Raw genomic sequence first — 23,896 nt, forward strand, 5'->3', positions numbered from 1 at the left:
AGACGATCTGTTTACAAGCAAGGGGAGAAAAGACTAAGAAAATCTTCAAATAGGTAATAGATTAAGGCCATCTTTCCCCATAAGCTGTGTGGCCAAGCAGCTGGCATTCAAGCCCAGGCAGCTTCCTTTCAGTGCTCTACAACCACCCACCACACAGCTACTGTATGCTCAGTGCACTCCCCTTAATTAGAACATTAATCAAGGCATTTAAGAATTCACACTTATAAAATCACTTTTATTTATTACCACTTTTATTCTCACACAGTAACTAGAGGTATTCTATTAATATAGGATTTTTCTTAATTTTGTAAGCAGAAATAACATGCTAAGGGAGCTTTAAGCCATTTCTGCCCACCATTGCATATACACAACAGGGACCAAATATGTATACCTGTTAGCTGGGCAAAAATGGGTTAAAGGAATCAGGAATTTTAGTATACACATCCAATGGTTCTGATAGAGTTAAAAATCAACCTTTATCTCTAACAGGTTAATTGCAGCATATATTGTCTTGGTCCTGGAAGTAATGGACTTGGCCTAAACCCAGGTCTAATTTGTTGATTAGCTTCATGAACAGCATTAGTCTTCTTGTGTTCAGCTGCTGTTTAACGCATTTCACTCACAGCTCTGGCTAATGCATGAATATTAATTTCTGGAAGAAAGAATTGTCAGTGGTGTTAAAACTACTAGCAGCAGATTAGGATAACTAGTACATAATTTACCTTAGTAAATATGGGAAGGTGCTATGAGCACTTAAACATGTTCATGATACATAAATCTTTACCCAGCCTCTGCCATAAAGCTAACTCCTATTTCCATTGCCTACCATAACGACTGCTGTACCTTTCTGAAGGCATAATTTCTGCATGTCCTTCTACCTGATCTTGAAGTAGTATTGTATTAAATACTTCTAAACTGTACCCTCTAGGCCAGTGGTTCCCAACTTTTTAGCAGCAGGACCCATGACAATCATTTGGGACCTACCTAGGTTTACCAGACTTTATGAAAAGGAGGACTTAATTGCAAGGCACATGCCTGATCTTGTCTGATCTGGGAAGCTAAGCAGGGTCAGGCCTGGTTAGTACTTGGATGGAAGACTGCCTGGGAATACCGGGTGCTGTAGGCTTATACCATAGTCTTTCGAGGCTGAAGGTTGCCAACCATGAAAAGGAGACTAGAAAGAAATTTATAAGTGATATTAACCAGAAAAAGTCGCTCAGACATTTATCTTCCTATATTTACACATGCTTGCCAATTGCAGGAGCTGAGCTCTTTCAGAGTAATTAGCAGCTACAGTATCTGATTTTTGAATAACCTCAAGGCTTGAGGCAAATAATTATCTGATCTTTCCATCACCCTTTGGAGACCCACCACAAATCAGGTTGCAACTCACCAGTGGGTCCCAACTCAGTTTGGGAACCACTGTCTGGCCCAACTCAGCAATAATCTGCATTATTCAGAAAGACAAACTTAATGATATTGAGAGGGTTTCTTCTCTCAATGCCAACATTGCTGAACCCATTTTGGTTCAGACCAACCAAGAGAAAGGGTGTCCAACTCCTTTCATATAGTGGGCCAAATAGCATTCATGGTGTCTACTGAGGGCTAGAAGCAAGCAGAGGATGGCTAAAAATAAGCACTTTGTTCTCTAGAAGGAACTCAGTGGTTGTGACAAAAAGAAAATACAGGGGACCCCATACCTGTGGATCCTGTATCCACAGATTCACTTACCTGTGGATTGGGTCTGGCCCCCTCCAGTGCACGGTGCGTGCTCCGCTGTCCTTGCCTCCAGAGGGAACTCTGAGCTCAGCAGAGACTGAGGATGTCTGTCCCTGGCCTTTGCCAAGCTCAGAAGCTGAAAACATGACCTTCAGTTTCATGGAGAAACTGGAAGAGACATTTTTTATGCCTTATAAGGCATTAAAAATGTCACTTCTGGTTTCTCCGGAAGCCACATGTTTTCAGCTTCTGAGCTTCATGGTGTTCCTGGCCTCTGCTTAGCTCAGACTACCCTTTGGAGGTGAGAGTGGCCTCCCGCCCTGGGACTGCAGGGACCGGTGGTCACCCACACCCACAATTTCAGCTACCTGTGGGCAGTTAGAGAACAGAACCCCTACTGATAAGGGGGGGCATGCCTGTAAGCAAATCTTGTTCATAGTTTCAAGATACAGGAGAGTTCAATTATCAGGTTGTAAAGGAAGATCAGAAGTTCATCAAGCAAAAGATGTGGTGTTGATAGTGATTCTCATGTTTTGACAGCTGGTTGACTGCTCTGGGAAGGGAAGGGCTAGCTCCCCACCTGTCCAAGGCAAATGGACATGGACTAATGAGGTTGCTCACACTTGAGCCTAATTAGGATAACAAGGGTTTGCAGGAATAAAAAGCAGCCCTAGAAGGAAGACATGCACAGAGGAGGGGACTGCTGGGACTCTGCCTGACGGATCTGCTTTGAACCTATCTAAGGAAGAGAATGCAGGGATGCTGTTGGATTGGATTGGGAAGAGTGGACTATGCTTTGAAGCTGCTGTGGACTTGGACTAGATGCTTCAGACCTTTACCCACTAAGTTAAGTGGAGTTTTGGGGGAAGGGAAAGCCTCTGGTCAAGAGGAATTGCAGGGCAATGTTTGGGTAGCAATAAATTCTGTTAATTGCTTAATCTGATAAGGTGTTCTGGAGTAGTTCCTTTGCACACTGCAGCTGCTGTTTCTGGAGAAGGGGAGGTGCTAATTAGCCAAAAAGTGGGCATTAGGAGATGGAATATTTTGGACGGGACACAGGTGGACTGCCTTTTCAGCAATGCTACTTCTGCTGAGGTGTCACTTCATGGCTCATCAGCAAAGAAGTACTCTGTAAAAGGATGCTGCCACAGAAGACACACTGCTGAAACGACAGCCCATGTGATAACTAGTCTCTCCCAAAGCCTCAGCAATGTCTCCCTCTCTAACCCTTCTTGGTTTGCCTCTTTCCCTATAGGGTTCCTTGCTTTCTGAGACTTCCTTCCATCTATCCCTCCAAGAGCCTTGACAGAAGCAACAAAGCTGAAAGGCTGGTGCCAGGAGAGTCCAATTATCACATGGGTCATACCTGTTCCATGGGTCTTATGTCTGACATCCTTGGTATAGTCACTGAAAGAGACAAAGTCTACATGCAGCCTTACACTATATTCAGCTTCTTCTGCTGTAAAGGAAGTAAGACTTCAAGCAGACAAGGTAATACCCTTTGTACACTTACTTTGAAGGTCTGGATAATGGGGAACCAGTTGTTGAAGCATGCCAGTCAACGTAGCTACATCCTTTCCACGAAGTTGATTCATAATGTCATCAGTAAGACCACCATTACTTCCACTAATCAAATTATCCAGCTGTGTATTTTGCTGCTGGTAATTGCTGCATGAACGATTGCCAGAAAAGGATGGATAAGACCCCACATCTCCACTGAAGTTTGACTGTTGGTATCCTGATTGCTGTGGCCAGCCAGTGCTGTTCTTTTCAGAAGGAAAAGATGCAGACAGCTGATTACTACTCATAGACCTATCACTATTCCAGGAAGGAAATCCTTGTGAAGGGTACTTTGCCTGATATCCCCTTGGAAGAGGATATGAGACAGGTGCAAGAGAATATGTTCCTCGTGAATCAGGTGAATCTCTCATATTATCCCAGGGTCTTATCTTACCACCTGCCATTCTGTTATTGGGTACTTTAGTGCCATTTCCTTGATGTCGTTGTGTTGGGTAACTGCCTTGTGGTGATGTAAAACAGGGAGACTTTTCACCAGCTGAAGCTGATTGGCAGTAAACAGAAGCAGACTGGTTAAATTGCTTCATCCACTCATTAATTCCACAACCAACATCTCCTGGCTGAAGAGCAAATGAACTCTGCAGGGCAGACATTGTTGCCCGATCCTTAGAACTTAATACAGATGAAGAGACTCTCCTACCCATTTGGCTACCATGTGAATCAGTAGGAGTGTGTGAAATGCTTGATGTTTGCTGTAACAGAGCCTTTAATTGTGCAATTCCATTAGACAGACGCCCTAGATTCCACTTCTTATCTCCTAAATTCCAGCTGTTCTTATCTCCTAGAACAGACAAAACAGCAGCAATCACATTTTGGCAAAAAAGTGAATTCAGAATGCTATGGCATTTCAGAAAAATGTTACTAGAATGAAACTTAGGGGCATTCATTAGACTGAAAATACTGACAACATGCAAAATCTGGAATGAGTTGTTCAATTGTTACACAAGGTAACGTCTAAACATAAGGAACTCAAGAATAAAATATTTCCATTATGTATGATAATGTGTAAAGTGTGCCTCACAAACAAAAGCTGTACATGCCACAAATTCAGTTACTCACTAACTCACACAATGTAAATTTATCCCAGTTCCATGCTTAAAATGCAGCTATCTTTACACGTTTCCAAAAATGAAATGTATTACAAGTGGAGTCTGTTTATCTGCTGATCTGGTTCAATGAGGGTCCCCCCAAGTTGACCCAACTAGAACTTTCTAAAGGTGACTGCAGCTGTGCTCCAGAGGACACGTGCTGCGGGCTTCAAAATGGCCTTTATGGCCAAAAAACACAACTTCTGGTTTCCTGAAGGAAGTAACATTTTAAAGCCTTATAAAGGCACATTCTGGGGTTCTCAGGAAACCAGAAGTAGCGTTTGTTGGCCATAAAGGCCATTCTGAAGAATGCACACAGGCATACACGTGTGGCCTCTGCAGACTTCAGAAAGCTCTCTGGAGGTGACCAGAGCACAGTTCTGGTCACCTTTGGAGGGTTAAGGGGCTGAAACTGCAGTTTTTCTTAGCTGTGGTTTTCTGTATCTGCGGAGTGGGACGTCTGAGAATGGATCCCTCATGGATACCGAGGCTCCATCGGTAAAGTTACTGATGCCAGTAAGACAGGTATTGCCACTAAGGAACAGCAGGTCTTATTTTGATATCCATCTTTCACATATCTTCCATAAGTCTATGTACTTATATAAGTGATTTTAAATTTTTTTTAGCTGTCTTGTGAATCAGTTATGACTAAAAGGCAGGATTGTGGTTAATGGGCTATCTCTTAACTTTTCACTTGTGCAAGGGGCCTCACGCACATGGAAGTGCTAGTGCAAAGGTTCTGTGCACAGAAACCCAAGTGGAATTCTGAGTTGACTTTCCACTTCTTGCTCAAGTTGTTATACACAAAACCTAGCATCCCACTGTTGTGCAATTTCTTCCACATGTGCTTGCACAACTGCATGCAGAACAGCAAAATGCCACCATATTTCTTCATGTCCTTCACAGGATACAACCCAATGTTACTAAAGTCAGACTCACCCCAATGCCATCTTGCAAAAGCCACAAGAAGCTATTCTGAGATGCTTGTTACCATCCTTTACTAAGTTAAAACTAAAACTAGTCAAAGTGACAGATGCAGCTGGATTTGCTACATCTAGAAAGCACTTGAGAAACTTTGAGTGCATGTAAATGTGTTGTGCAGGGTTTTTTGGCACATTATTTCACTGAAGATATGGCATGAAAATACCTTGCTTGCAGTTTGCAAATGTCTTTGTAGGTTCATACTTGGATGCTTGATTTGCAGGTTCACATTCGGATGCTTGATTTGTAGGTTTATATTCAGATGCTTGATCTGAATGGTTTCTTCCAGGTTGCATCAGTGGCGGAAGAGTTCTAATATGAGCAATCTAGAAGAACAAACAAGTCTTACTACCTGTATGGTCAGTTTCAGTTTCCCATTAATGTAAGGGTACACAATAAGAACATAAAATAGACTTGTTAGATCAGGCCAAGGGCCCAACTAGTTCAGCTTCCTGCATCTCAATGTGGCCCAACAGCTGCCTCAGGGAGCACTAAAGACAAGATACTCAAGACAAGCACTCAAGATACCGATATTCTGTTGCCACTCCCTTGCATCTCTTAATACACAGCACTGTTAAAACATACACAACTATTTTAAAAAATTTATCTGCTTATTTGGATCACAGCTCATCACCATAATTTTAACAGAGCTAAATTATACTTTGATATTTCAGACATTATTCTGAGAACAGCCCTCACATTAGTTAAGGATCACTTAGAGCGGGGGGGGGGGGGCAAACATTTTGGCAGGAGGGTCACATCATCTCTCTGATACTGGGTTGGGGGCTGGGGGGAAATAATTAACATTTGAAATCTGAATAAATTTACATAAATGAATACATTAGAGATGGAACATATGAATGAATTTTACTGAGCTTATTTATAATACACATGAGAACTATAATACAGGCACTCTCCTCCCCCTGAACATAAAGCACAGATTAAGACATAATTTTATTAGAGGCAAGGAAAAACATGGAATGTTTAGGAATTTGATTTCAGCAGGGATGGCAAACCTAACCCGTGGATTCGATGGCCAGACTCTTCACCCCCCCCCCCAAAAACAAAGTATTGTAGCCTGAGTCATAACTGTATCAGAAGCAAGGAAAAACATGGAAACCTTAAAAAAAAGATATATTTGAGGGATGAAGTGGGAAAATTCCAGGGATTTCTAATATTTTCCAAACAGAAAAGGGAGACCCAGAAAGAAGTCATGCTGCCCGAACCCCCACCACACCAGAGAGAGCAGAATAAAAATACTTGGTGATACTCATATTATCCCAGATGTAACAAAATGGGAGGCACCAGTCACTTCTAAGTTTTTAAGCAGAAACAGAACCAAGCCAGGAATGGGGGTGGTGATGGAAATAACAGTAGGAAAAGACAGTGATGCACATGTGGAGAAACAGCAGAAAACAGCACCTGGGTGAAAGAGGTTACAGGCAGCAAAGAAACCAACCTAGCACAGACTTAGACCAAGCCAGATGTGGGTAAGAAAAAAAATATGAAAGGGAAGACATACCACAGCGTTAATCCCAATATTTCTCCCACCAGAAAAAAATCTTCTCATCCTGCATACCAGACCATAAGCACTATCAAAACTGGAGGGGAAGGGAGGAAAGCACTTAAAACAGAGGAAAAGTGGGGAAGGGCATGGAAAGATCCTGCCAGCCACCCCAAAAAGCACTTACAACAGAGGGAAAGTGGGGAGCAGGGGGGAAATGCCCAGGAAAAGACACCAAACACATGAAAACGTAAACTGATGCACTTGGGACAGTCAGGGATGTGCCTGCACCAAGTCTGCTTCAAACCCCCCCCCCCAAAGAGAGACCAAGCAAAGGAACCAAGCGCCCAGCAGCTGCTGCAGCCTTTTTTCCCCCCATTCACGCAATTGGTCCCTCCTCCTTCCAACTGAACTGGGAGCACAATCGGAACTCCACCCAGCTACCCCAACCCATCCCCCTCCCTCTCTCACACTCACACACATGTGTGCCCCCTCCAAGTGCCTTCACTCACTTGCCCAGATGGGTCAAGTGAGAGACAATGAAGCATGCACTGGATGAAAAGGACTGGTGAGGAGCCCAGCTATAGAAAATATTCACTGTTGGAAGGAAGCTGAAGAAATTGATAGCACAAGAAACAAAGTGACAAAGCCGATAAGCCTGAAAAAGGCGTAATTATGCAACACAGCTCTCAAAAAAAGTTTTGATCATGGATGGTGGTGGAAAATGTTTCCTGAAACAGAATGTGTGAAACAAAAACAGCTGCTTTTGATCCCACTGCTGTTGATTTTTTTGAGAACTTTGATCCCGGGTTGTTACACAATTTCTAAGCAGGGGAGCCATTCAGTATTAGACAATTACTTGCATGTCATCACACTATAACACAAGATAGCATGCAAGGAAGTGAGTGTATTTTGCACAAATGTAATGATTACTTACAGCTGCTCTTCTTTCACAAAAACTCTTCAATGAGTCCGACAAAGTCTGTGCAATGTTTATTACAAGAGTTGCTTCCGTGTCCGATGTTACCTCAAAGGTATTCTATCAAAGTGAAAAGAAATGTTTTTTAAGAATTCAGTATTCAAATATCAGAAGTAATTTCAGTTTGCATTATCTTCTCTAAAGCACCTTCTCTTCCCAATGATAGGGTTGCATTTAATACTGGTGATCTCGTCACAAACAACACACACCACATTTATCACCATCTCATTTTATGCTTTCTAGTTATCAATAACAAAAGCAAACGCCCATGCTATTGTGATTACTCAGAAGCAAGGATGGGGGCATGACTCACAGACTCAACTTGAGTCATGAAAACATGAGTTTTTCACAACATGTCGGAACTCAAATCACAAGGGCACCGATTCGCGATTTGGGGTTTTTAACCCAAAAAGATTAACGACTCTTAGATGCACGAGTCACTCATTGTTTTGGGCCCAAAGCTTGGCAATTCAGTTTTATGTGTGTGCATGCCTGCTAATTTAAGAGTAACTTCCTTCACACACACCCCAGTGATTGCAAAGTGATTACTTCAAATATCAAAATTGGTTTCTATTTTAGATAAGCACTTCCTTGGAAAAATGCATTATACAGTGACATGTCTATATAACACACCAGATAGATATAAATCCAAAGGTGTATATAATGCATATAAATACAAATACAAAATGTTTTATACCATGACCATTAAAAAAAACTCTTCCCAAAAAATGTAAGTGAAAAGAAAGCAAAAACTTGTAAAAAGGTCTGCCTGTATCCTTCCAAGATAATTATACCAATACAAATTCAGAGAATGTATCACTAAGAAAACCCTGGCAAAAAGCTCTTCCATTACCATGAATTTCAGAGCATTCCTTTTCCGGACTGGATTGTTCTGAAAGAAAATGTAAAAAGTTATGACCAAATATAAGACGTTTCAAAGTGACGCAAGCAAAAGAGAACCTGTGCTTTATTTGCAAAAAAGCTTTTCTGGGTATGAAGGATAACATATCAAAAGATCTATGGGAGCGGCACCACCACACTCATGTCAGAGTGCACTCACCCTGGAACAAGGTATTGCCAGTGGGTAGGGGGCTATGGAGTTCCTGGAGGCAAACGGAGAAGGATGAGCTACCTAAACTCTATGAGCAAGGAAATGTGTTGACAAAAAGGTAGCAAGATTTCATTGTTGCCAGACAGGTACACATCTAGGGGTTTGCATGCAGAGATCTTCAATTTGGTACGCAATTTGAGTTCCACATGGTAGGTACAAATAAGCCCTAAATGGCTTGAGACCTGAATACTTGAAACTGCTGGCCCCCTGAGATCAACAGAGGACTTTCTTGCATGTTCCACCACTAGCAGAGGTGCATTCGGCAGCAACACATATGAGAAGGCCTTCTCTGCACTGGCACCCAGATTATGGCACTGGCACCCTTTGGATGAAAGGATTCCACCACATCCAATGTTCTAATGCAGGGGTGCCCAAACCCCGGCCTGGGGGCCACTTGTGGCCCTCGGCAGTTCCCAATCTGGCCCGCAGGGAGCCCCCAGTCTCCAATGAGTCTCTGGCTCTCTGGATACTTGCTGGAGCCCGTGCTGGCCCGATGCAACTCAGCATGAGGACAGTTGTTCAACCTCTCACCTGAACTGTGGGACAAGGGCTTCCTTCACTACTTGCTGTTTCATGTCTGTGATGCAGCAGTGGCAGCGAAAGAAAGGCTGGCCTTGCTTTGAGCCTTTGAGCTTTGAAAGGCCTTTGAGCTTTGAAAGGCTTTGAGCTACTGCAAGACCTTCATTCATTCATATGTTTCATTTTTAATAAATTCATTTATATAAATTTATTGAAATTTTAAATGTAAATTAATTCTTTTTTTCTCCCAGCCCCCAACACAGTGTCAGAGAGATGATGTGGCCCTCCTGCCAAAATGTTTGGACACCCCTGTTCTAATAGCAAGTGAAAATATTGATGTTCTATTGTAGTCTAAGTTTATACTCATTTGTTCTGTCTCTTCTGAGTTAACGTTTTTTCTGGTAATATACTATTTGATGTGGGATTTATTAATTATTGATTTTATTTGTTGTGTATTTTTTAACACATCGTCAGCTGACTTGAGTACCTCTGTTATGGGGAAGGGGGAGAGTCAGGATACATATATTTTAAGTAAATAATTTGTACTGTTATGTAACTAAGGCTTGCAGACCCCCTCAGGTAAGCTGGCATGCCTCTGAGTGCCTGCGGCACCACTTGTGCACCCATTACTGGGTCACTCCCCGTAAAAGGAAATGACCTTTTTTGGTTCCAATGGTGGGTCACAACCCACCACTTTTGAGCACCACTGCAATAGAGTTTATATACCTAAATAACTGTATCCCACTAATTCTCTGTTCCACTAGGTTTCTTTCATGTCCAATATAACTATGCGCTCTATAACACCACGTCCTCCTGATCAGCCATCTTGGTTTGATGTTTCAGGCCTTTTACGCGCTTCCGTCATCTGTCCTCAACTACCATATAATAATTTCCAAACTGTACCCTTTCTTGTGGATGATCTAGTACAGTCGTTCCCAACATTTTTTCATTTGCTTACCCCTTGGCAGTCCATTTCTATATTGTACTCTTCATTTTAGCCCTGCAAGGCATTCTTATGCCATTCCCGCAAGGCATTCTAATACAGACCTGCCTTTTTCTGCCATTATTAAATTCTTTTTCAAGTACCCCTAAAGGTCCTGGTAAATACCCCTGGGGGTACACCTACCCCAGGTTGGGAATCACCGATCTAGTACATTTTCAACCTCGTCCCTAATTTGACCTGAACCAGATGCTGTCCATTTCCTCTCAGATTTCAAAAAGGGGCAAGTTTAAAAGTGGCTCTGTGTCTTTTTTAATATTAAAGTGCCAGCAGTCTGGTTCCATTTCTGTTCAAGTGAAATCCATCCCTTTTGGCTCAACTTATCCCAAAATGTTCCCTAATAAATCCAAACTCCCTACTCCCAACACCACCATCCCATGCACATATTGAGGAAATTTTCATCTAATGAAGAATGAAATAGTGAAAACATTTAACAGCCTTTTAATTCCTACTGCAGAGAACCCTAGGTCACCACAATCATCTTGAAACTAACTTTTAAAGTTCTGAATATCTCCTACTCCTCTGAATAGAGCATAAGTATGAAGAAGCATGCATTTAGTATGCATATTGTAAAGACCAGTGGTACATTCAGGAAAGAGTAAACCCTTGCATTCTACTTAGAAAAAAGAAAAGGTTCTAGGCACATACCTGATGCTTGAATAAACCCCTAAAAAAAAAGATTTACAAGCAATATTAAGAGAATGCCATAAATCCTTCAGAGTGCATACAATTTCCAACTTATTACAAAAACACTTTCTCATGATATGGTCACACACACACACACACACACACACACACACACACACACACACACACACAGTCCCGAATGATAAAACTAGGGCAAAAAGCCTGAACAGAAAATTCCATTGAGTCAGGAAAGTTGGAGAATATTTGTACGGAAAATCTGAATCACAAGACCTCTACAGAAGTATCTAGAAATATATAACATGCTCTTAGTTATGACCTCATCCACGAACCCTGAAAAAAAATAATAATCACGCAATCCAAGTATAGCAGACATTGCCATTCATCTGGATATAAACAGCCTCAAGAATTTCATGTTCAACATACAATACAGCATGTGTCTCCAAACCCCCGGCCAGATACAGCCCGCGGCCAGCCTCTTGTTCCCTGAAAGCCTCTGGCCCACTTGGCCAAACATGGCTGAAGCTGTGCTCTGGTTGCATCTGGAGGGTGTTCTAAGGGCCAGAGAGGTTGGATGAATGAACCTATTCATTTATTGACTCATCTAAGTTCCATCTCTAATTTATTTATATAAATTTTATATTTAATTTTTTTTTTCCAGCCTTCAACACCATGCCAGATATTTGATGTGGCCCTCTGGCCAAAATGTTTGGAGACCCCTGCAATACAGTATGCAATAACTGGTTGGTCCTGTTTCACTGAGCAAAGACATACAAAACAGAGGCCCATAAGTGGTGTATACACAAGATAATCAAATCACTGGTATCATTACAGGCCTTTGTTCAGTCACATCTTCACAGCACTAGCATCTGGTGAGCAGACCAACTTACAGTTCCCACCCTGGGAAATCAAAGTTCTGTTAGGCACAACTCAACCCAAGCCACTAGATATAATAGCTTTGGTAGCTAGTAGGAGCAGCTGTAGCAGCTTCTATCCAGCAAGTGGGGCCAAGCTATGCCCAGTAGTAATGTGAGACAGTGCGGGGGGAGATTTGTCTGTGACCCCAGTTTACATCTCAACACCTAAGAGTAGAAAACAATCATTGGAATTAAGTTATCCACATGGCAACAAAAAGTTATTCTACTTCCGTTATCCTGCAGTCAGTGAAATGATAGCAGCAGGCAAATGCAGGGTTTTCTACGGAGAATTAGCATCTGAATACAAACTGACCTACGTAACTGAAAATGTATGAAGATACAAGTCTATTACTGCAATCCACTTTTTTGTTACCTACTTTCCTTTCTTCTTTGCTGCTGCAGCTAGAAAATAAAGTTAGAAAGGATTATTAGAGGAAGTGTACAGAGAATGGTGTAATATCAAAGAGAGAACTTGTGAAGTATCACAGATCATGTTACAATATGGCCACCTATTTATCCACATATACTGCATTCTGTCTTTCCCTTTCCATTGGTGCTGAAAAGGTAGGAATCTTTTTTAACTTAGGAAATGATGCAGATTATTAGAATGTCCAACAAACTGCAGTGAACAGTAGGATTTCCCATCCCTGCACACCCAATACACTGGGGACTTCAGAAAGCCCTCACAGAGGTCCAGAGGTGCCCAAGTTACTTTTGGGTTTTGAAGCTCCTAGCCATAATAAAGATTTAAAAAATGACACATGAAAGTAAAGGTGCCAAAAAGAGCAAAATCTAATTTGTGGCTCAGACCAAATGCCTTTCCTGGCCCTGGATTGTAGCACACGCACATGGTGGAAAATGAAGTCTCATGCTGCATACTCTCCCTCACCTCCTTCCCAAAATTCCTGAACAATAGAGAACCCCCAAAAACGGAAGCAGAATCTAAGCAATTTTCCCTTCCCTCTCATGGTAGGCGAGACGAGTTATACCAAGAAGAAATGGGGGAGCAAACAGTCTGCCATTTCTCCAAATAAAGTGAGCCAAGTAGTTTATATTTGCTGTCCTACCTCAAAGAGGACTGAAAACATCTTTTACTACTGCATTATCAATCTGTTTTTCCATTTCTATCATGCCCAGGCAAATAGCTAAATATTCTGACAGCCTACACAAAAAGTCTTTTAACAGCTTATTGTCCTAGCTGTTTCAAACTGCTTCTCCTTAGTTCTCTGGTTCCCACAGCAACCAGAATCAGCTTGCTTCTCTTCATCTCTTCCAGAAGATTCACTCCTGGGCATTCTCAGCATCTCAAGCCAAGAGAATAATGCCAGTGTCCAAGTTTTATTTTTACTTCATGGCTAACTTCAGATCTATTGCCTTCACCCACAGGAAGTACTTCATTCAATTACTCAGTTACTAGCAGGCTGCTAATATGGTACAGGCTGTTTACATATTTAATAATTCTGAAAACACTTAACTAATCTGCCATTTACCAAATATAGACATAAGTCATGCTATGCCAAACGAATTCACTCTGTAGTCTCAATATTAGGTACACTATCTTTCCCAAGACAACTGACAGTCCCAGAAATTACAGAAATATACACAAGTTCAAAATATGGATCTACTCAATCTTGTTTTATTTATTTACAACTGCAAAAATTCAAAATATTTTCAGCTGAAGCACATTTCAATAATAGCCATTTCCCTTGGTATAGTTCCCGTTAATGCCCATCACAATGCCTGCTAGTGTTTATGAAGGCTAATTCATACTTCACTAATTCAGATCATCTGAATGATACACCATCCCATGAAGCAGCCACATACATATCATTCTATATACAGTGGTGCCTCGCATAACGAAATTAATTCGTTCCACGAGTCCTTTCGTTATGCGAGTTTTTCGTTTTGCGAAGCGCGTTTTCCCATAGGAATGCATTGAAATTTAATTAATGCGTTCCTATGGGCAAGAAAAGTCAGAACAAAGTCAAATTTGGTTTACAAAGTGTTTATTAAGTGCTCTTTAAAGGTATACATACTGTACTGAGGATTTCAAAAACGGGGGGGGGATGCTGAGTGGGGAGCTTGAAGGCTGTAATCCTGTGCACACTTTCCTGGGAGCAAGCACAATGGGACTTACTTCTGAGGAGACACGCACAGGACTGTGCTCTAAGCTGGGGAGGAGGACAGAGCAGCTGCACTCAATTGCTTGCTTTTGCAGTGATCATGGGGGGAAACGTGAAGGAAATGGGGCAGTGAGAGGGTGAATGAGCGATGGGGGGATGCTGAGTGGGGAGTTTGAAGGCTGTAATCCTGTGCACTTTCCTGGGAGCAAGCACAATGGGACTTACTTACATAAACTGACATGAAGATCCTCCCCTTACTAGGGTGGATGGGATCATAAACTGACATGAAGATCCTCCCCTTACTAGGGTGGATGGGATCATAAAACTGACATGAAGATCCCCCCTTATTAGGGTGAACGGGATCATAAACTGGCATGAAGATCCCCCCTTAAAACAAACCAAAACAAACAAACAAAAATTCGTCTTGCGAAGCACGGGTCATTAAAAATTTGTTGTGCGAGGCACCACTGTACATGAACTATGGAGCCACTGGCAAATGCAACTCCCTGCCACAAGTACATATAGTCAAACAGATGCATATAACAATGTGCACAAAATACACAAATAGTGTAAACCCTTGGCCTGTGTACAAACTGAAGATTTTCACAAGTGTAAACAGTTCCCTTTAGCAATGATTTGAAGACCTTCAACTGATCCAATAGTTCAAGTGGGAAGAAAGTGTCTAAGGCACAATTATTATGCTTCATGGTTATCATCAGAAGCTGTAATCTCAAAGCTTCTGCATAAAAAAATCCTAAAATTTTAGCAGAACACTGAAGAAACACACAGGTTTCTATAACATTCACTTTAAAATGCCAAGGCTGCAATCCTATCCACACTTACCTGGGAGCAAGCCCAACTGACTATAGTGGGACTTACTTCTGAGTAGTCATGCATAGGATTGGGCTCTAAAAAGACTGCACCACCACTTTGTATTTCCAAACCACTAGTTATGTATCTTGATTCTAGTTAATTGCAACTATTTGGAAGCTCAATCTGCTTTAAAATCCATGTATTTAACAAAATGAATTTTCACTTACAAGGAACACAAGGCCTCTCATAAAATTCACACTAGGAAAAAAAGAAAATGTCAGATTATATTCAATTCAGGATAAAAATAAAATCAAAGCCAAGATTAAAACTTAAAAAAAACAACAACAACCTAGAATTCCTGTTCAGCAAAAACAAAAGTGAGACGGTATGGTATTCTCTGTATATCTGCACTTTCTTTACAGATTACATACAATGGGAGCGTAACTGCTTGTTCCTGCAGGGGAAAAAAACTTACTGAAAGAAAACAGTAATTGCAGTCAGTGGCACATGTATGACTTCAAGATTGCAACTCCATATTTATCCCTACAGATCCAAGTATTTTGAGGATGTATCAATTAGTTTCGGATTGACGAGGTTCATGTGCTCAGGAAGACTTCATCTTTAATATAAACTCCTGAAAGGATAGGTTGCTTACTTGGAACTACAGGTCTCTCAGTAGTCTTTTGGGCAGTCACACATACTGAACATGCACAGAGTTGCCCTCAAAAGCTTTTGGGCATTCGTTAAACTTTCCATTTCAGTTTTCAAGTGAGGAAACCCAGTGCACACCATGTGTCAGAACAGGAAGGACAGGAAGGACATCTAATTCCTCAGTTCCTTTGACAATCACCTGTGGGATTAAACTGCAGAATTTGAAAAAGGATCCAATGGAGCCAGAACTGCAGAGAGAATAGTTGCTTTGCTTGTGTGTGTGGGCAGAGGACCACCTGAATTACAAAATTACAGGTGAGAAACCTGTCCTCCTCCTTCATGGGCTATGTGCTCTCACGTGCAGCAGAGACTAGCTAGCTTTACCCTCTTACCTGGAGTTGGGTGCAAGCTGATCTACAGAAGACTTTCTACAGAACACCATGCCCAATCAAGGAATCTCATGAGGCACTCACCCTCATGTCTGAGGTACTTTGGTCAAAGATCCATGGCAGAGTCTAGACCAAGAGTGTCAAACTCATTTCATGCACATACGAAGGCTTTCAAGGCTGAAATCCATGTTGAAACAAACATTTTTCGGGGTAAAAGATGAGACTGGTGCCTCTGAGGCCCTGGTTGACCTCTGGAACAGGGAAATGGCCAGGGCAGTGGATGAGATTGCTCCGGAGCGACCTCTGCCACGTCGCAGACTCGGAGCGGCTCCTTGGTTTACTGAGGAGCTGCGAATGATGAAGCAGCAGGGCAGACGTCTAGAGCGACGGTGACAGAAAACTCGTGATGAATCCAATCGGACACGGAGTAGAGCTCATTACAGAGCCTACTCCGTGGCGGTGGTAGCAGCGAAGAGGTCGTTCTTCTCTGCTACCATTGCGTCTGCTGATAGCCGTCCAGCAGAGCTGTTCTGTGTGGTGTGGGGCCTCCTCCATCAGGCCCCTCCAGTAGATCAGGAGGAATACACGGGCAGCCGCTGTGACGTGTTTGCGCAACATTTCGCAGATAAAATCGATCGTATTCGTCACGACTTGGATGCCACATTGACAATGTCTGACAATGTCCCCTTGGCAACTGCTTGTCCAGTGTTGTGGGATTCTTTTCAGCTTGTGCAGCCTGAGACTCCTTTGGAGTGTGAGGCCGTCTGCCTGCCTGTTTGATCCTTGCCCGGCTTGGCTGATAAGAGTGGCCTGGGGTGGACTGGCTGAGTGGACGGGGAGGGTGGTCCCTCTTCTTCCTTGGTGGTCTTCCTTGGTGGAGGGGACATTGCCGCTCGCTTTGAAGCTGGCGGTGGTTCGCCCCCTCCTGAAGAAGCCCTCCCTGGATTCTACTGTGCTGAATAACTACCGGCCAGTCTCCAACATCCCGTTTCTGGGCAAGGTAATCGAGCGGGTGGTGGCAGCCCAACTCCAGAGGGTCTTGGATGAAGCAGATTATCTGGACCCTTTTCAATCTGGTTTTAGGCCGGGCTTTGGGACGGAAACTGCCTTGGTCGCCTTGGTGGATGACCTACGCCGGGGACTGGACAGGGGGAGTGCGTCCCTGTTGGTCCTGCTGGACCTCTCAGCGGCTTTCAATACCATCGACCATGGTATCCTTCTGGGCTGATTGGCCACGTTGGGAGTTGGAGGCACCGTTTTGCGGTGGTTCAGCTCCTACTTGGAGGGTCGGTCCCAGATGGTGGTGCTGGGGGATGCCTGTTCAACACCCTGGCCCTTGAAGTGCAGGGTGCCACAGGGTTCAATTCTGTCCCCCATGCTATTTAATACCTGCATGAAACCGCTGGGAGAGGTCATCCGGGGGTTTGGAGTGGGGTGTAATCAATATGCTGATGACACCCAGCTCTATCTCTCCTTTCCTCCAGACTCCAGGGTGGCGGCTGAGGGCCTGGAGTGCTGTCTGGAGGCAGTGAGGATCTGGATGGGGGCTAACAAGCTGAAATTAAATCTGGATAAGACAGAGGCTCTCCTGGTTCGGAAATCCTCGATGCAGGTGCTGGATTATCGGCTTGCTCTGAATGGGGTTGCACTCCCTCTGAAGGAGCAGGTCCGCAGCTTGAGGGTCCACCTGGACTCGCAGCTGCTCCTGGACTCCCAGGTGGCAGCTGTGGCTAGGGGGGCCTTCGCGCAGCTTCGGCTGGTGTGCCAGCTGCGGCCGTACTTGGATCATGCAGACTTGGCCACGGTGATCCATGCTACGGTGACATCAAGGTTAGATTATTGTAACGCGCTTTATGTGGGGCTGCCCCTGAAGACGGTTCGGAAACTGCAATTAGTGCAGAATGCGGCGGCCTGTGTGGTCACTGGAGCTAGGCGGTTTGACTCTGTCAATCCGCTTCTCCGGGGGCTACATTGGCTGCCCATTCATTTCCGGGCCCAATTCAAGGTGCTGGTCTTGACCTTTAAAGCCATATACTGCTCTGGGCCAGGCTATCTTAGAGATCACCTACTCCCGTACAATCCGGCTCGTCCTCTCAGGTCATCAGAGAAGGACTTTTTACATGTGCCGCTGCCTAAAGAGGTATGTGGGGCAGCGGCAAAAAATAGGGCCTTCTCAGTAGTGACACCAATGTTATGGAACTCCCTTCCCCTTGACTTGAGAATGGCTCCCTCCCTCGAGACCTTTCGGCGAGGCCTGAAGACCTTGTTGTTTACACAAGCCTTCTGACTCTATGGCCTTTTTAACATCTTTTATACATCTTTTAGTTTTTTTTACAGGCGTGATTCCTCCTTGAACTGCTGTTTTATGCTCTTTTTATTCTGACTTTTATCTGATTACTGTTATTAAAAACACATTAAGAGAAACCATATGTTTTTATCTGTTAAATTATGTTTTGTTTTTTTTTAATATGTTGTAAGCCGCCCTGGGTCCCTTTGGGGAGAAGGGCGGGATAAAAATAAAGTTTTATTATTATTATTTATTAAAAGCCATGGTCTATGTGAAGCATATGGTTTTGTTCTTAGTTTTAATTTTAGTTCATACCTTTTAGCTTTGATTTTACTTCTCAGCTTTTAGTTTTTTCAGTCTCTTTCAGCCTTTTAGTTTTAGTTCTGTTTTCTAGTTTAATGTATATACTTAATGTAAATATGTAAATGTAGATATGCCTTAAAATTGGTCCTCAAAACATGAGTGGATTTATACATGGGCCAATATGGTAAACAAAGTTTCTAGGAGCAGCTGCTTGGTGAAGTGGGAGTTGCAGTGAACTGAGAAGCAGGACACAGGTGGTGGGTTAAGCAATTTTAATTACCAGTAATTGTTCATAGGCAGCAACAAAAAGCAAAAAGAAAAACAAGGTAGTCATTTTAGCTTCTCCAACTAAAGGACTGATTGGTGGGTACAGGTTAGACAGACATTTGAAGAAGGTTCTAAAAAGTGGGTGTAAAGCATAGGCATTTCCAAAGTGGTGAATGTTCATGATATGGAAATACACATCTTCAGAGGATATGGCTGTGAATCAGGTACCTTAGTTGAGAAGCATCGGGAGGTTTGGAATAGATATCATAAGCAGCGTCATGGTCCAAAGCCTCGCTGGTGCAGATACCTGTACTGTCAAGGTAGAATGCATCAATGTTGGGGCCCCAGGAAGGCTTCCCTGCTTCTGACTGACATTTTGCCTTTTTAAGGGAATCCATAACTTAACTGTCTCACAAGCAGCGGAGTGCTTTGGTTGGTGATGGAGGGGGTTTTTGCCCCACAGCAATTATACTTTTTAATTGCTTGACATACAGTGAGAAAAAGTTAACTACTAATTATAATTTTTTGGGGAAACATATATATAAAACTGACAAAGGAACAAAGAGTAACATTCATTATTAGGCTGTTTCAGTAGTGGTCACTCAGAAACTGAGGGATGGGGCATTCGACCCATGTTTGAGGCAAACAGCTATGCACGGGGTTTTTCCTTTTGAAAGCTGGGCGTGCAACTCCACTATGTATGACTGCAAAGACCACCAAGCGGAATTTTTTCCTTCCAATTTTGAACATGAAGGTTACCCTTTTTTTCTGTAAGTTTTCACAAACTTTAGTATGTTTGCTTGGCTTTTTGAATACATATATACAGGTCCAGCCTTGTTATACACTGATTTTTTTTTATACATGGATTTGACTCAACACGAAGGATCCCTGCAAATGAGAAGGAATATGCTGATTGCCGGAGAAGGGGGAAAAATGCACCCCTTTAAAATCACAGTTTAAAAAACTGCTTTTTACTGTTGCAGAGAGACAGTCATACAAGTGATTACAGGTATAACCTAGGTATCCACAGATTTTTCTATCTCAAAGCTGCTGAGAAGGGTCCTTTAAATTAAAGGAGAATTTAGCACGTGCAAGTAGGCTAAATGGCAGCAATATCACCTTGTTCATTCTTTTCCCCTTTCTGGGGCTCCTGGTGAAGGGAGGGATCTCCCATACTGCCTCCTAGTGAAGCCTAATTGCCTAGAAACAGACTGATTGCTTCTGTGTACATAAATCACCAGAGCAAAGAGACTTTGTTTTTTAAATTGATTTGCTATAGTTTTTTGTCATCCACCTGAGTTCTTGGAATGGAGGAATAATGAGTCTCCACCTGTATTTCTGTTATAAAGTAATGTTTTAAAAGACTGCAACCCAATAGTCCTAAAGCTTAACCTGGGAAAAAGGAAGCTGGGTTGCAAGTCTGTGCACACCTACTTTGAAGCAAGCACCAGTGAACTCAGCGAGACTTACTTCCAAGTAAACTTGAACAGAAACAGGATCAGGCTATAAATCTGCAATTCTAAGTGCACATTCTTTGAAGATTTTTCAGTTAAATCAGTCACATTCATATTCAAGTAAACATACTCAGAATGGAAATTAAGTACAACATTAACCCATATTATTATTATTAATACATACATACATATAATTTTATTTCAAATTTCTGCATTTCAGACCCTCACCGTTAAAACTGGGTTCAAGTCTGATCTAGGCAACTTGTAAAGTAGAAATCAGAGTATCAAGGTTGCCAAACTGAAAAGGGACTGGTTAGGTGAAAGTCTCCAACAACTGCTGACACTTTACCATAGCAGAAAAATATCAGGAGGCACGAACCCCTGACGCTTCCAAAATGGCAATCAAAATGTATTAATAAGGTCGAATGTCCACAAGTGGACAAGGAGGGGTTTCTGCAGAATTGGCAAAGGCCACAATCTATAGTAGGACCCTTTTTAGTCTTGCAAATAAGAAATCAACTTCCCGCACAACTGTTCCAAACAAAGGTTGCACATTATCACTTTCCTCATACCACCAAGGTGTGAGGGCAATACCCAGGTTAATGTCTTTTAAGGTCCCTAGTCTAGAATCTGTTGCTGGTGAAAGGATTTCAAGAGGGGCAAAACCTGGGCTCAAGGGATGCATTTCCTCCATAAGCTGTATGGGTGCCCACAAATTCCAGTAACGTTAATGGAATTTATCAAACCATTTTCATTGCTTAAACTTGAAAGCTTTGAACATACTAAAGTTTAAGAGTTTTATACATTTCCAATTTTGTATTGCCTTTAAGTTACTAAAATATTTCTAATACATGAAAAAGCCATATTGGATTATTTCTTATATAATTATAACAGTATAATCGGCTCACCTTATACTTTTTTAAACCTTCTTCCTTTTCTACCAGTCTTGCTACTCGCTTAAGAAATAAAGCTTTGTCTTCATTTGGGTACCGCTTTCCCTTATCTGGATAATGTCTTGTCTGCCAAGAGAATGAAATAACAGGTCAACAGCCTTAGAATTCTATTCATTTTTCCCCTAAACTTACCCTCTCTTAAAGATTTGGAGATAACAAAAAGAAAATGGCATGTGAATAAACACCTTTGCATTCTCTAAACCCTGGTTGGGGTGAAAAGCTGAATATAAAGTCACATACACTTCATTCACTCTTTCTAGGTAAGTACTCCTAAGCAAGAAGTAAAGCCTTACACAGATAACATATCTTTAATTTTAGCCTTTCTAGTACTCCATTAACAAAATTTAACAGCTGTTACTTACAAGATATGTTCTTCTGTGTCTTTGGCCTGTGAGATGTTCTATCATTGGCACCATCTCTGTATTAAACTCGCATAGCTGACATTCATAGGAAGGCTCTTTCCTCCCTTTATATCTGATCTCAATCACATATTCCAAACCTGAAAGAAAAAGCAGCAGGGATAGATTTTGTCCAGACAACAGAATAATTCTTTTTCATATAGTTAATATATCAGTCATGATATGTTAATAGTTAATATGCCAGTCAATGAATCATAAGATTGTGACACCATTACAAGCCTTCTATTTTTTCTTTATTTCCTCTGTGCCACCCACTAAAGATGTCCTGGCTATCTGAATACAGTTTCTCCACCCACAGGGAAAATATACACGTTGGTATAGATGTCTGCATGCATAGTATGGAACAAATAGTTGACATGACTACAAGAGAGAGATGCCCTCTATATAAAAACTATCAGGTCAAAGAAAAGGTTAGGTCCCTCTCTATGACAAGCTACCTTTCCACATGGAAGAACCCCCACCCAACCTTAAGTATGAAGTAGTATGGCCCAGATACATACTGACCACTAGAGTAAGACTAAATGTTTATATTGGTTATCCCCATACATTGTACATGATTTTTTCTGCACAAGGATGATTGCTGCATAGGGCAAGTGCAACATACCTGCATTAACAAGAGGATGGATGGTTATAAAAACACTGGCTATTGTTAACTCTGCATTCTTACACTTTGTTGCACATCAGTAAAGCTTATCTACAACACTGTGGAGTTCAGACAATGACACAGAGCAACACAATCCCCTTCCAAGCTCTCTGAATGCCCAGAGAACAGAATACCTTGGTAGAAGGGCTGGTCCAAGGCTTTATGCAATGGGAAGTTAAAGGGAATCACACACATCAGAATAGACAAACAATTATGAAACAGTAAGAAAATTTTCAATAATGAACTACCCTACTACCAAATACTTCAAAAAAAATCAAACCTGTATGATTATGGATATAAATGCCTTTATATGGACATTTAGTCACCTTAGCATGATTCACAAATGGTACATGAAATAAGGATGTGAAGTGGGGCTTGACTGTCAATGGCCCTCATTAATTACATAGTTGTTATTAATTAACAACAGTGAGGGAAGGGCCATAGCCCAGTGGTAGAGTTCCTGTGTCTGGGATCTGTCAGATTTTGTCCCCTTTGGGATCTGCCTTAAAACGGTTCCTGGTGCTCTCCCTGAATTTGACTCCCTGGGTTTGACTCCCCAGCAAGGAAGAAAAAGTAGCAGATACCCTGGGGAAAGAATTGGGCAATGATCAGGCTGCAGCCTGTGTGTGTGGAGGAGGAAAAATAATCTGAGCACTTGCAGGCACTCACAGGTTCCCACAACAGATATAGCCTGCTCTGCAACAGAAGGTTGCAGGTTAATTCCCTTGCATCTTCACACAGAGCTAGAGAAAGATTTGTCTCAAATCCTCAAGATCCACTGTTGGTATAGGCAACATTAAGCTAAACCAATGTTCTGACTTGGTATAAGGCAGCCTCATATGTCTCTGTTCTACAGAACGAAACAAACTGTCTGTAATTGGCAAGACTAATTTAAGGCAGTAACACCTGCTCACACCCCACCCTGACACTAGGCAACCAAGCCACCATGAAGGGAATTATAACATATGTCTTTGTTCACATCTTTCAGATCTCATCAATGTACAGACCTCCCTCCACACACACACCACACCTCTAATAATGGAGTTATTGCAAATTTAAACTGTTATCTTACAGTGATAGTCAAGAAAATAATGACTGATCAAATTGAAAAACCTACCTATAAGAGGCTCTGGTCTTTCTGGATCGTTCACGTAATCTTTCAGACTTTTTATTTTTATTGGAAGTGGTGTCTTTACTAAGAGAAAACAAACTTGTATTAAACAGAGTAATAGTAAAACAGATATTTCTCAAATTTTAAGCCTACAGACATACCCAGAATATATTAAACAGTAAAATTTATCAGGCCAACCATTTTTATTGTTGCAAAATCTATGATTCTTCTTCCTGCATATAACTATAACGTTAAAGGTTAAAAACAGATGAATCAACTTACAAATCAGGCTTGGCTGTACACCAAGAGATTTCCCCATCCTACTATGACTGAAGAAAATTGTTAAGGCTTGAAAGCTTGCAATTTGCTTAAATCAGCTACTCTAGTGGAAGATTACAGTTTGTATTCTAACTTTCTGTGTAGAGGTTTCTCCATTGTTAGA

The 23,896-nt window shown here is 42.0% G+C and overlaps 1 protein-coding gene across 4 annotated transcripts in view; it reads right to left on the reverse strand.

The window, feature by feature from the left end:
• Window positions 1-214: 214 nt before the first annotated feature.
• LOC136651117 (uncharacterized) overlaps window positions 215-23,896 on the reverse strand; it is a 37,329-nt gene continuing 13,647 nt past the window's right edge. For all 4 annotated transcript variants that reach the window (XM_066627264.1, XM_066627261.1, XM_066627263.1 and 1 more), the window contains 11 exons: window positions 23,461-23,538; window positions 21,644-21,780; window positions 21,237-21,347; window positions 15,205-15,235; window positions 12,419-12,443; window positions 11,128-11,146; window positions 8,703-8,741; window positions 7,808-7,909; window positions 5,533-5,692; window positions 3,233-4,078; window positions 215-652 (listed from right to left, as the gene is read on the reverse strand). In XM_066627264.1, the coding sequence (XP_066483361.1) occupies window positions 606-652; window positions 3,233-4,078; window positions 5,533-5,692; window positions 7,808-7,909; window positions 8,703-8,741; window positions 11,128-11,146; window positions 12,419-12,443; window positions 15,205-15,235; window positions 21,237-21,347; window positions 21,644-21,780; window positions 23,461-23,538 (1,595 nt within the window). In that variant the 3' untranslated portion in view covers window positions 215-605. The remainder of the gene's footprint in view (window positions 653-3,232; window positions 4,079-5,532; window positions 5,693-7,807; window positions 7,910-8,702; window positions 8,742-11,127; window positions 11,147-12,418; window positions 12,444-15,204; window positions 15,236-21,236; window positions 21,348-21,643; window positions 21,781-23,460; window positions 23,539-23,896) is intronic.

This window comes from Tiliqua scincoides, chromosome 5 (assembly GCF_035046505.1).
Source record: "Tiliqua scincoides isolate rTilSci1 chromosome 5, rTilSci1.hap2, whole genome shotgun sequence".
NCBI classification, from domain to species: Eukaryota; Metazoa; Chordata; class Lepidosauria; order Squamata; family Scincidae; genus Tiliqua; species Tiliqua scincoides.